We start from the raw sequence: 13541 nt of genomic DNA on the forward strand, positions 1-13541 counted from the left end.
GATTGGGGGGGGGGGGGGGGGCAAACCTCACAGTTTTTACTTTTTTTTTTTTAATGCCGGCATTCTTTTGTTTACATTCAACAGCTGATGAGTCACCGGTTAAGGATGCAGCAGCTGCCTGCTCCTTAACAACCCGCTATTTACTGGTTAAGGACACCAGCAGCCGCCTGCTCTTTAACCATAAGTCACATCCAAGTTGCACCCATCCAAAGTCACATCAAAGCCATCAGAAGTTGCATCAAAGTTGGAATGTACAGTCGCACTGGAAACTGCCAAATTTCTAAGTCGCACAAGTGTGAATAGAGTTCAAACGGTAATCACACTGGAGAGTTTGTGAAATGTATTGATACACCAAGTATACATCAGTTAAACAAGTTTGCCACTTTAATATTCCTTTGTAAGTAAATTATATATGATCACATGTATAAAGGATGGATATATTTATTGACCTCCAGTTTTTAAAATCACAGTGTGTACGATCCATGTATTAATGAAGGTAAAAATAAAATACCTGAGAAAGTGTCGCAAGGTTGATGATACAGAAGGGTCTTTTAAGCAGTTTGCATCAAACTCTTCTTTCTCTCTTGTTTCCCACAGATTCAGTAAACTGGCAACACACAACAGGTACATTGCTGAATCCACATAAGTAAATACATATTAATGCTATATTTTATGCTTATATTGCATGCACAATGGGGGTCAAACTCTATTTCATTGAAGGCTGCATCAGCATTATGGTTGCCCTCAAGGGGCCAGTTGTATCTGTAAGACTGTATTAATACTGGTTTTAGTATTGTTACTTAAGCTGTGAAGGGCAGGTGCAGACCAGCACGGAGCCAACTCATACTCCTGTAATAGATGATGCAAGTCTGAAAAGGAGGGTTGCACACCACTGGTATAATCCACAAGAAACCTTATTGGAGACTGCTCAGACAGAACATGATTCTGCCTGCCATGGTGTTCTGTCTTACATAGTTAGTGAGGTTGAAAAAATCGGATTTTTGTAAGATCTTACCGTAAAATCCTTTTCTCTTAAGCTCATTGACAGACGTAGTCTTCTTGATTCACAAGAACTGGGTTATGCTGCCCTCTACAGGAGTAGGACTAGGCAGAAAGAAAAAACGTTCTGGCTCCACCCTAGGGGCAGTCCCAGAGGGTATATCCTCTTCCTGTCTGCTACAGAGAATCAGTTCTGTCCCAAAGCAGCAACAGAGAATTTAACCCAACCCAACTCAATGATAGAGGGGCGGGTACTACGTCTGTCAATGAGCTTAAGAGAAAAGGATTTTACGGTAAGATCTTACAAAAATCCGATTTTCTCTGTCGCTCATTGACAGACGTAGTCTTCTTGATTCACATGAACTGGGACATCCAGTAGCAGTGCCACAAATGAGGGGTGGGATTGACCGAAATCAAAATCCAAACTAGAAGGCCCAACCGGAGCCAACCAGAAGTATCAAAGGAATCATCGAGTAAACAGATGAGACCTACCCCACAAATCCTCGAGGTAGACCAACAGTCTCCTCAAACAGTGGCCTGCAGGAACCTTGTGGCCAGAAGAGGCATCTGACGATGACATCACATAAACCTTATACAATATTGTAAAGGTATGAACCGACGACTAAACAGTCGCCTTGAAAACCTGAACCACTGATGCCTGATGGCGGAAGGTCCAGGAAACTCTAAGCGCCCGAGTAGAATGCGCCTTAACAGGGAACGGGGGATCCCGACCCTTAGATAAAATAAGCCTATACCACCGTCTGTCTGATCCATCTAAAGATGGTCGCAGCAGAACAGGCAACCCCTTCTTAGGGCCATCCGTGATCACAAACAGTGAATCCGTCTTACAAATTGAATCCGTAGTATTCAAATATATCCTGATCGCCCGAACTACATCCAAGGAATGCCATGCAAATTCTCGAGGATGATTGGGCTAAGGACATAGGAAGGACAATACACTGTCCTCATTCAATGAAACTTTGAAACCACCTTAGGAAGGAAGGATGGATTCGGATGAAGAACAACCTTATCCCTATGAACCACCAGATCTGGGGAACAACAGGATAATGCAGCCAGTTCTGACACCCTGCGTGCAGAAGTGATAGCCACCAAGAAGACCACCTTCTGGGATAAAGTAAGCAAGGGAATCTCCCTGATATTTTCAAAGGGAGGTGTCTGAAGAACCGACAGCACCAAATTAAGATCCCAGGATGGTAACGGCGCGTGCACTGGCGGAGCCAGGTGTCGCACCCCCTGGATGAAATTCCGCACCAAGGAATGAGTAGACAAAGGCTTCTGAAAGAAGATAGCAAATGCTGAAACCAGACCCTTGATAACACTCAAGGCCAGCTTCTGCTCAACTCCCTGTTGCAGAAAAGCCAATATTCGGGCTACCGAATAAAGATGTAGATGGAACCCAAGGGATTCACACCACACAATATAAGACTTCCATGTACGATGATAATCTTTCTGGAAGTCGCTTTCCTAGTTTTAACTAGAGTAGGAATAACTGAAGCTGACAATCCCTTGTCCTTCAGCACCTGGGTCTCAATAACCAGGCCGTTTAAAACCAGCGATCGTAAAGCAGGATGGAAGATCGGTCCCTGAGACAGTAGATCCTCCCTGAGAGGAAGTCTCCACGGGACGTCCGCCACCAGTCTGACCAAGTCGGCGTATCAAGCTCGACGAGGCCAGTCCGAAGCTGCCAGGATTACTGGAATTCCTTCCTCCTCTATCCTGCGAAGAAGTCTTGGCAGTAACCCAAGAGGAGGGAAGGCATACATTAGCTGGTATTGCCCCCACGGGGTGACCAGTGCGTCTGCGGTCTCTGCTAGAGGATCGCGGGAGCGAGCCACGAATCTCTGTACTTTTCTGTTGAATCGTGATGCCAACAGATCCACATCCGGGGTGCCCCAACGTAGGCACAACTGGTGGAAAACTTCTGGATGGAGGGACCATTCCCCCTGATCCGGAGTCTGACGGCTGAGATAATCTGCCTGCCAATTTTCCACCCCCGGAATGAACACCGCAGAGATAGCTGGAACAAATCGTTCCGCCCAGCGAAGAATGCAAGCCACTTCTTTGGCCGCTCGGACACTCTTGGTGCCCCCCTGGTGATTGACATAAGCCACGGCCGTGGCGTTGTCCAACTGGATCCGAACCGGGCTGCCCTGGAGCTGCTCGGTCCAGTGAATCAGACAAAGTCTGATCGCTCTCAGTTCCAATACATTTATCGGTAACCTGGATTCTTCCGGGGACTAAAGTCCCTGAACGGATAACTGACCGAGAATTCCTCCCCATCCGGATAGGCTGGCATCCGTGGTCACTATCGTCCAATATATTGGCAGAAATGACTTTCCCTGGCTGAGCATCGGAGACCGAAGCCACCAGACCAGAGACTCTCTGGTCTGTTTGCTCAATTGGATCCGATAGTCCAGGGACTCTGGATTCCGATTCCATCTGAGAAAAATCTCTTGCTGAAGAATTCGGGTATGGGACTGGGCAAATGGGACTGCTTCGAAGGAAGCCACCATCAACCCCAGAACCCTCATGCAAGTCCGAAGGGAAGACCAGCTGTTGGATAGTAACAACTGGACTGCTGATTGAATCTTTCGGAGTTTCCCTACCGGAAGGAAAACTCTTGTCCTGACTGTGTCTAGAATTAGACCCAGATATTCGAGCCTCTGGGTGGGAACCAGAAATGACTTTTGCTGGTTCACCAGCCACCCGAATTCCTGTAAAGAAATTATAGTAATTTCTATGTTTTGTAGCAGGGTCTGAGGAGACTCTGCATGAAGCAGGAGATCGTCTAGGTAACCTAGAATTGATATGCCTCTTTGGCGCAGTAGTGCCAACATTGGGGCCAACACCTTCGTGAAGACCCGAGGAGCCGTGGCGAAACCGAAAGGTAACGCCACAAACTGATAGTGGTTCTCTTCTACGGAAAAGCGTAGAAACCGCTGATATCCTGCGAAAAATGGGCATGTGAAGATAGGCGTCCTTGATGTCTATGGACGCTAGGACATCCCCTGGATGCAGGAAAGCTGCTACTGTGCGAATGGATTCCATCTTGAATTTCCTTATGTCGAGAAAGGAATTGAGTGCCCTTAAGTCCAGAATTGGACGCACTTTGCCCTCTTTCCTGGGTATTGTAAATAGGTTTGAATAAAACCCTTGAAAACGTTCTGTCCAAGGAATGTGGACTACCACTCCTTGTTGTAGTAAATCCGTGACTGCTCTCCGCAGATCTTCTAAACGATCCGGGGATAGTCGGATATTGGAAGGGAAGAATCGCGCCAGTGGGAGAGATCGAAACTCGATCTTGTACCCTGACCTTATGACTTCGCAAACCCACTTGTACGGGATTCTGGAAAGCCATGGATCCGGGAACCGGCGAAGACGTCCCCCCACCCCAATTATGGGTGGGGGCGCACCTTCAGGCTTTGGACGATTTATCTTCAGGTCTGGAGGGGGCGGGCTTTTGCTTGCCCGACCAACGTCCCCTGAAGCCTCCTGAAGGAGCTTTGGAGGACTTAATTTTTTCACCCGCGGGACGAAAAAACTTTTTTGTGAGCAGAGAAAGAAGGCCCTCGTCTTTGACGAGTTCCTTTACCCTTAACATCTTGCGGTAAAAAGGTGCTCTTTCCACCCGTGAGATCCTTAATGATCTCATCTAAGTTGGCTCCAAATAGACGCTCTCCTAAAAAGGGGATATTAGCCAATGCTTTATTGGAACCTTGGTCGGCTAACCAACCTTTTATCCACAGTGTACGCCTGAGAACCACTGCTGAAACTGATGCTCGCGCCAATAATGGAGTGGCGTCTAACGCTGCATCACACACAAACTGTAACCCCTGTATCATTTGTTCCAACAAATCTGATACCGCCTGAGGGACCTCTTCTAAGTCCCGGCGTAATTCAGTTACAGTCTGCGAAACCAGACCAATAGCAATTATTGGTCTGAAAGCTGATCCAATCAAGGAAAATAAGGTGCGAGACATAGCTTCTATCTTGCTATCCACTGGATTTTTAAAAGACGGAGCGTCTTCTAAAGGAATAACCGTGGCTTTATTCAATCTAGCAATTGGTGAATCCACCACAGGTGGTTCTGTCCATTTCTTAATGAGGGTTTCCTCAACGGATAACGCCAGTTAATGCGTTTAGAAATAGCAGAGGTGCGTTTTGGCAGACTCCATTCCTCTTTGATTGGATTGCCAAAAACATTTGGGCAATGGAAAAACCTTCGCCATTTTCATGCGTTTTTTAGTCCCAAAAGGGATTACAGTTTCAGCTATTTCCGACGGAATACCTTATAATCTTAAGGTTTCTAGAACAGATACAAGGAGTGCGTTTACCAACGCTTCCTCTCGGGCTATGGCTGATGCCGAAACATCCTCCTCACTGTCTGAAGAGACAGTACCCGAGACACCAATCCCAGATGAAGTACCTGCAACTGCAGAAATAGGCTCAGAGTCTGAATCCGAAGTTTCAGATAATAAGGGGTTAGGCGGGGGTCGCTTTCTTGTGCCCTGTCAATGACAAGCCACTTCCACCCGGGACACAAAAGTTTCCATAATAGCTGACAATGATTCAACCATCAGTGGGGTGCTGGAGGATCCTGCAGACACCTCGAGGGGATCCGGTGGAGATACATGAGTGGCAGGGTCCATGTTAATTCAGGACACCTCTGCCAGAAAAAACAAAAAACTTTCTTTTTTTTTTTTAAATAAAAAAAAATACCTCTTTTTTTTTTTTTTTTTATGTGTCTCCCCCTAGCGCAATAGCGCCCCTCAGAGTACCTGCTTCTCGATCCCCACAGAGAGAGAGAGGGACCCCCAAGGCTCACCACCCGATGCAGAGAAGTTTCCAACCAACTGCAGTCAGCGTCTGTCTTTTACAGACTGGAAAGAGCTGTGTTCGTTTTCCCGGGTAGAAGGACGTGGCTCCGCCCCCTGTGTACGCCTTCGGGCGTTCCCAGCTCTCCACGAGGTAGCTGGGCTCATCAAACATGGCCGCCCCCATACAGGAGACAATAGACTCCAAAAACATGGTGGCCGGCGTGACCTGAGGACATACATGCACCTGGTCTACGGCAAAATGGCGGCGGACCGCCGAAATCGTTTTTCCCAGCAAATCCACCTGCATCTCTGCTAAGTGGCGGTTTATCGATCTGCAGGAGGTACACTACAATTAAGGTAGGATTATACCTCCTATGTCTGCTGTAATACTACAGTCTGCTGGGTAGAGTGTTAGCTCTCAAACCAAGTCCACTTCCCACCAAACACATACTGTATTTACAAGGGGGACTTTTAGTGTCAGATATATACTGACCATGTATGGAGGGGCCCATAATTCATACTGCCTCATAACGAGGAAAAAAGGGAACGTTTACTCACCATACCGAACCGACAGGCACCCTCTCTTCACAATACCCTCTCCACCGGGGTGGGGGGTTGTGGACCACTCCGGACGCCTCGACTCTGTGGTTCCTGGCGTCCAAGCGAGACTTTTAACTCGCAAGGTCAGTCCCTCCAATGGGACTCCGTCGCGGCCGACCCAGCGCGGAGCTCTGGTCTGCACGCGCTCGTAGGCAGAAACCGGGGTGACCACTGGATCTCAACATCCAGCCCGTCGCCCGGCCCCGCATACTTACTTGAATGTGTCGCGGCCGACCAAGCGCAATGCAATGGTCTGCGCGCGCTCGTAGGCCGGCTGGGGTGACCACTAGTGTCGCCCAGTCCGGCGTTTTTGCTTGAAGATCTCACAGGAAAAAAACACTGGAGAAAACTACCTAAAAAATATTTTTTCTAAAGAAAAAAATCTTGCCAGGACCAAAAAGATCCCAGCAAGGAACTTAGGTCCTTACTCCTGACTAGACAGAAAAAAACTGATTCTCTGTAGCAGACAGGAAGAGGATATACCCTCTGGGACTGCCCCTAGGGTGGAGCCAGAACATTTTTTCTTTCTGCCTAGTCCTACTCCTGTAGAGGGCAGCATAACCCAGTTCTTGTGAATCAAGAAGACTACGTCTGTCAATGAGTGACAGAGAAAAGACATCAGTCCATCCAGTTCAACCTATGATGTGTGTGTGTGTGTTTGCTTTTAACCGTACATTGAGCAGTCTCCAATAACGTTCCTTGTGGATGATACCGGCCGTGTGTGACCTCCTTTTCAACTTGCATAGAACTGTATTATTCTCAAAATAATTATAAGCAGATGTCCAAAGCACTCCACACCCTTTTACATCAGATGTCAAGAGTCCTCTAGCCTCCCTTATATCACCGTGCACATCCCTTGTGCTGCTGCCAGAAAGAAGCTGGGGGAGGAGGGCTGGAGTCTGCTGAATGCTGAGACAAGGGGAAGCGGAGACCAGGAGGAGCTGTGGCTGCACAGAGAAGCACATAATCTGTAGGAGGAGTTCTGTCCTCCGCTCTGCTTCCAACTGCAGAGACAAGATGAAGGAAGAGACAAACTGGGAGCTGCAGGAGAAGTCCGTGGGCCACATGAAATGGCCTGGAGGGTCGGATATGGCCAGCTGGCCTTGTGTTTGACACAGATAGGGGTACACATTCATCTGTTATTTATCATTCACATTTTACTTTTGGTGAAAAGCACAAGTAGTTTATTTACATGATTTGGCATCCAATCACCACCATACCTTTTTTTTTTTTTTTTTGGATCACGCATGCAGGTAGGTTGTAGTTTAACCTTGAATCTGTGTGTAAGCCTCTGAAAGTGCTTGTGGTAACTCCATTGATATTTTACATGTTACAACTAGCCCATTGGTGTGGCTTTAACATTTCCCATTTGTATTCAAGCACTAAAAACAAAAAAGGCACTGCAAGCTGGTAAAAATATTACTCTGAAACCTTAAAGCTCAAACCCAAGGCTAAAATGTTTATTTTAGTTCTGGAAGAGTGGGTAGATAGATTGTCAATTTATTTTCTGTGCTTTTTTTTTTTATTTCCTTGTGTTCTCACTAGGAATATTTTTCCTCTCCTGATGACAGTTTCAGAAGAACAGTAAGTGACAAGACCTCTTTCCAAGTGGTGTCACAAGCATAGTGATAGCATATCTTTCCAATGTGGACACAGATTGTATTATTTTCTATAGGATTATGTTGTATCAGGGAAAAACCGGAGACAATTTTGTTGTGTCATGAGAACTGTATATTGTTGTAATCGTAAAAAAATTAGGCCCCTGAAAATCCTAACTGGATAGATACTCTGGGTTTCGTATGTAAGAATACAGATAACAATTTTAGTAGAAAAAGACTCACCTGTGTAACCGCGCATGGGTGTACTGTAAAAAGACACCAGTATCTCCACAGCTCTGCAATGCTTGATCCCATTGAAATTGGTAATCTGACAAAAGTGGACCCTTAAAATCCTGAAATAAAATATAAAGCATCACTAAGTCAATATTTAAGAGCGTTCATTGATGGTTCTATCCAGTCCTGAACAATGAAAGTAGCTTTGAACTGCAGGTGTCCAATCACCAAAAAGGTGAACGAATACAAGAAAGCTTTACCTAAATTGTAATAATGAAAATTGCTGAAAAAGTACCAATTCTTGAAGTGGTTGTAAACCTTAGACATGAAATATGAACAAAACATATCCCTGTATAATGGGCGCTTGTCTCAAACCAGAACACTAGGTGTCATTTCTGCCCGCTGCCTCGTTCCTCTGCCATCTGTATGTGTCACTTCTGATGAGTTTTCCTTACCCAGGAGAAAACGGTGACAAGGGAGGGCACAACCTGTGATTGACAGCCTCAACTCTGTACCTGTGTGAAGGGGGGGGGGGGGGTATACCTTGCCTCCAATCAGCTCTCAAAGCTCCCCTCTCTGATTCAACTTCAGCTCTCTGCTCCCTGATTTTCAGAGTCGAGAGTTCTTGTGTAAATTCTGCACTTTGAATGGATGTAGGGAAAAGATGGTTGTAGATAAACAGGTGCAACTTATGTAGGAGGATTGGTTTCATCTCTGTGCACCACTTGAGACCAGTCACTTCACTGGGTATAGGTAAGGGTTTACAACCACTTTATTTTTTCCTTCTGCATACAAAATGAGCTATAAAAAAAAATCCTATACCCAACAGCAATGGCCCACATATATAAAACTAGTTCTAAGGCTGCCAATTCTAATTATGATCGTTTCAACAGCTGCCTTTTTATACTTCCGCAAGCTACATATACAATATACACAACAACGTCTTGTGCCTTATCTATTCTAAAACATTCCTTTTAACTATGTAAGAAGTAAAATCAATGAATGAACTGTTATCAACACCCTAGGAACACTGCAATTAGGCTGAAGTCAGGATGTCTACTCAGTTTATCTTAACTGGTATTTTACAGAATCCATGGTAGTAAAATGTTAAAGTGACACTGTTGCTTTTTTGGAAAAAGCAAGTATGAACTCTTCTGCCTCGGGCAGTCTTCATTCGAAATGGTTGGAAAAGGTAAATGCCTTCATTCCCACCAAGCCCAGTGGTTCTCTCCTCTGACCCCTACATCACCACAGGACTCCGCAGTGATGTGGGGGCCAGCAGGAAGAACCAGTGTGTGTGTGGTGTGGGTATGGGCATTCAAAACATCCAAAAGTAATGAATGTTGAAGAATTTGCTGGAGACTATGGTGGTGGAAGATGGAGTTTGGACTTGCCTCTCATTAGAGAGGCAAGTAATCAGTCTTCTATTGCAAGTTGTAATTGTTTAAATTTGTTTGGGAACAAAACAGCTAGGGCTACAGTGGCCTGGTGCTGAAATGCCCAGGAAACGCTGACCAATCTGGTGGAATAGGCGCATTAATGTGCAGGAGGAAAATTGTCCTTGAGGGTGATTCGATTTCTTATCCATCTTAGGGTGGTGCAACTAGCACAGGGTGTCCCTTGCAGGGGCCTGAAAATAAGACAAATAGGTAATCCATATTTCTGATTGAAGAAGCTGTACCTTTGAGGTCAACACTAATGGCTCCGAATACATTCAGACAATGAGGAGAAATGTCCTTCAAATTCTTGGGAGCAGGAGAGAAGAATGGCAGGACTATATCCCTCACTAAAGGTTGAAGGATTCCACCTTTAGAAAAAAGGATGTTCTTGGGTTTAAGACAAACTTGCCTGTATGATAGCAACCAAAAAAGGCTACTTTGCAGGAGAGGTCATCTAAGAGAATATCCCAGATGGGTTCTAAAGAGTTGTTTCTGCAAGGCACAAAGAACCAAACTGAGATTCCAAAAAAGCACAGAATACTACAACGGTGACTTAAAGCCTATGTTTACTTAAGTTCACCAGAAGATTGCTGGGGTGGAGGATATTGGAAAAAAAGAATGGAAGTTTTCTACTGAACTAAAAGGGAAACAGAGGGGCACACTGAAATTTTGTATTTTTTTTGTAGGTATACAGGCTTTAATGTAAGCTACACCTTAAAGAAAAGTTCTTACAAAAAGGGAGTAAAGTCAAAAGGTCTTTGAAATAGAATGGACAAAGCTGAGACCTGTTTTCCTGAAAGTGCTTAAGACTAAGTGCTGGTCAAGACCTGATAGGAAGGACCTGAAGGAAGGCCCAAATGAGAGGCACAGTTTTCTCTGGTATTGAAGTGTGTGTTCTCACCAAGCAAAAAAGAGTTAGGAGTGGTTCACATATATGCGATGCGGGAACCCTGCAAATCCACTGCAGGTTCCCACAGCGCATTCAACTCGCAGGCAGTTCAAACTGCCATATGCAAATCGCTGGGGGTGTCAATACAAAAGTTAACGACACCCCCAGATCAGTTTGCATATCGCAAAGCAAACTGTCAGTTCGGACATGAATCGGCCCACATAGGGGTGAACACCCATGCAATCCGATTCTGGTGCGAACCCAAACAAGGGTCCTGTGCGAGTTGTGTTTGAATGCGATGCAAATTCAGCCATACAATCTGTATGGCTGAATTCGCATTGCACAGACATTGCATGCAATTTGCAAATCAGTGCGCTCCAAATCACAAGCGATGTCTGTCATCCCACATAAGTGAACTTGGGACTTACCGGGTATGGTAGATCTTCATGGAAGTGGCTTTAATTTTTACTTCTTAGACATTTGGAACATCCAAAATCAGTCCAACTGAGGGGTGGGCAACAGTCGCTGAGAGAACCAAAAGATTTGGAAATTATACTACTACAGGAGTATCAGAAATGCTCAATCCTTGAACAAAGGCTAGGCAATCTACATCAATCCAAATATGAAAAAAATTCACAACCAAGAAGGGTATCAAGAATAAATCTTGTGCTCCAGACCAGAACAGATAGTCACCACTAATGTAAAACTGTTACCTGAAAGAATAAATGGGGCTGAAAAGCAATGTGGACGAGAAAACAATCCTTCAAATTTTCAGTAGAACATCAAATTATCTGAAAGAGGGAAAACAAACTTGGACCAACAGCTAAGTTGGCCAACAAAAATAAAGGTTCACTAGGGTAAGGATGAAGCCCAAAACACCTAATCCTCAACTTTACGGGATGGAAGCCTGGTCAGAGTTAACTCATCAATCAGCTAGATGCTTGAATAGAACCAAATAGAATAACCTTAATCCAGGTTAAAGTAAGTGAGGTCTGTAAAAAGACAGACGGATAGTAACCCTGATACCATTTAGTAAGAAGGTCAGCTACACCTGCATAAAAAAAAAAAAAAAAAAAAAAGGTTAGAGACGGGAGTGAGAATATGTTGGCATAATGAAATTAGAACCAGAAGATTGAAAAATAAGTCATTCCAACTCACACCAAAAGGTGCAAAATCCTCACTGCAAACCTGCTTAATGGTTAATATATGATTTTTTTAGACTCAAAAACATTTTTCTATAAAAAAAAGAATCTAAAAAGGAGCTAGAGGCAGGAATCCTAGGACTAGCAATATTAGCTTGGTAAGAGTAGGAAGAGGAAGGAATGTAAGGAAAAACTTAATTTAAGATCAGAGTTGGTCACAGAATAGTTAGGACCTACTAAAGCCTCTGGAATTGCACTGTCCCTCTCTTACTGGAATTGTAAAAAGGAAAGGAGTTCTGTCTGCTGACCCTCCAGGTAAGTATAGAAAGAAGTAAGATACACTCACCCATAGAACTCTCGCTCCTAAAAGTGTGGCAACATCGGATGCAGAAATCCAGAGGTCAAAAACTTGACCCCAAATAGGAAACAATGTGGACACAAAATTACATATCTAAATACTTTCAAGTGCAGGGAGTAAGTGATCCAGTCAGTTACTGGGGGGAGAAACTCCAACTGCAAGGTAGAATGTCCTGTATTAATTCTATTTAGTTAGAGCTAATCAGTGTCATTCATACAGAACTTGCTCAAATACAGTCTTTTGAAGAGTAGACTGATAGCCCCCAATCTGAATCACGGATAATAATAGGAGCCTAATGTGCACTTATAGGTGAAGGTCCAAAAAGGGTAAGATGTAGATCCTGTGGCGGATGGTGCTGGAGAACTCTTAGAATCTCCTTACAGATTCCTCCAATAGGCCCTAGTTTACATAGGCGTACTATAGCATACACCTGTGTGAGGGTCGGGTTTGCCTGCATGAGAATGCACTAGTGTTCTGTGCATCCCTATGCAGGCACAGTCCGATGCATTTCAATTGGGATACTGTGGCTGCACAGACAGTTACTGCTCCCAATTTGACAGCAGTGCAAGTGTGGGTACAGTATATTAAGTATGCAGATTGTAGAAGAAAAAAAAAAGCCTGACAAAAAAAAAATTAGACCTGTTTTGTACCAGCAGAGCTGAAGAAAAATAATCCAATCTCCTAGGACACAAGCACATACTGAAACATGACAGTTGAAGGTGGGGTTATACTGGGGCTAGTCTAACATTTTTCTGTTTGCCAGCGAACAAACCTTCTACAGTCGTCTGTATATCCCAAATGTTTATTAATTACTGAATTACTGTGTCCCTCAATGGATTATTAAGAAAAGGCGTTTTCCAGATCAGGGAACATGTAGGAAGATGGTTTTCCCTGTGTACAGTTTAAGGCATCATTTGAATGGGGTGTACTTTTTTGGTATCATATACACAACTTCCTATTTCCAATACAATAAAGAATATCTTACAAAACACAATATATCTTGAGGGGGTGGTATACCTGTACAATTAGAGCTGCAATCCCAATCTTTTCAGCTGTGTCAGCAGGGTTTTCGGTTGCTTTACTTGCTGAAAAAAAGTAAACAAAAAGCTTAAGCAAGTATGTATTTTTGCTACTTTAAATTCATTTAACAAATTACTACTTCTATAATTTGTTGCACATTACGCCTATGATAGGGTAACACGGCTTTATAAATTACCATATGTTTAACATGAATTAAAAGACCTTTTGTTTGTATGACAAAATGGGATTTTTGACTTACCTTAAAATCAGTTTCTCTGATGTTCATGGAAGGACACAGCTCCTGTCATTCTTGACCATTGGGTTATGCTACCCCCTACAGGATTTGGACACTAGGCAGAAAAACACTTCTGGCTACACCCATGGGCAGTACAAGGGGGTATACTCCCTCTCCTTGCTACAGTCA

General features: G+C 44.3%; 1 protein-coding gene across 1 annotated transcript in view; it reads right to left on the bottom strand.

Moving 5' to 3' along the window:
• RARS2 (arginyl-tRNA synthetase 2, mitochondrial) overlaps window positions 1-13541 on the bottom strand; it is an 84227-nt gene that overhangs the window by 17219 nt on the left and 53467 nt on the right. Inside the window, exons 15-17 of the mRNA XM_082251968.1 lie at window positions 13115-13182; window positions 8279-8388; window positions 512-607 (exon numbers count right to left, since the gene is read on the bottom strand). Of these exons, the coding sequence (XP_082108094.1) occupies window positions 512-607; window positions 8279-8388; window positions 13115-13182 (274 nt within the window). The remainder of the gene's footprint in view (window positions 1-511; window positions 608-8278; window positions 8389-13114; window positions 13183-13541) is intronic.

The sequence above is a fragment of the Pelophylax lessonae genome (genome assembly GCF_965119305.1).
Source record: "Pelophylax lessonae genome assembly, chromosome: 3".
NCBI lineage: Eukaryota > Metazoa > Chordata > Amphibia > Anura > Ranidae > Pelophylax > Pelophylax lessonae.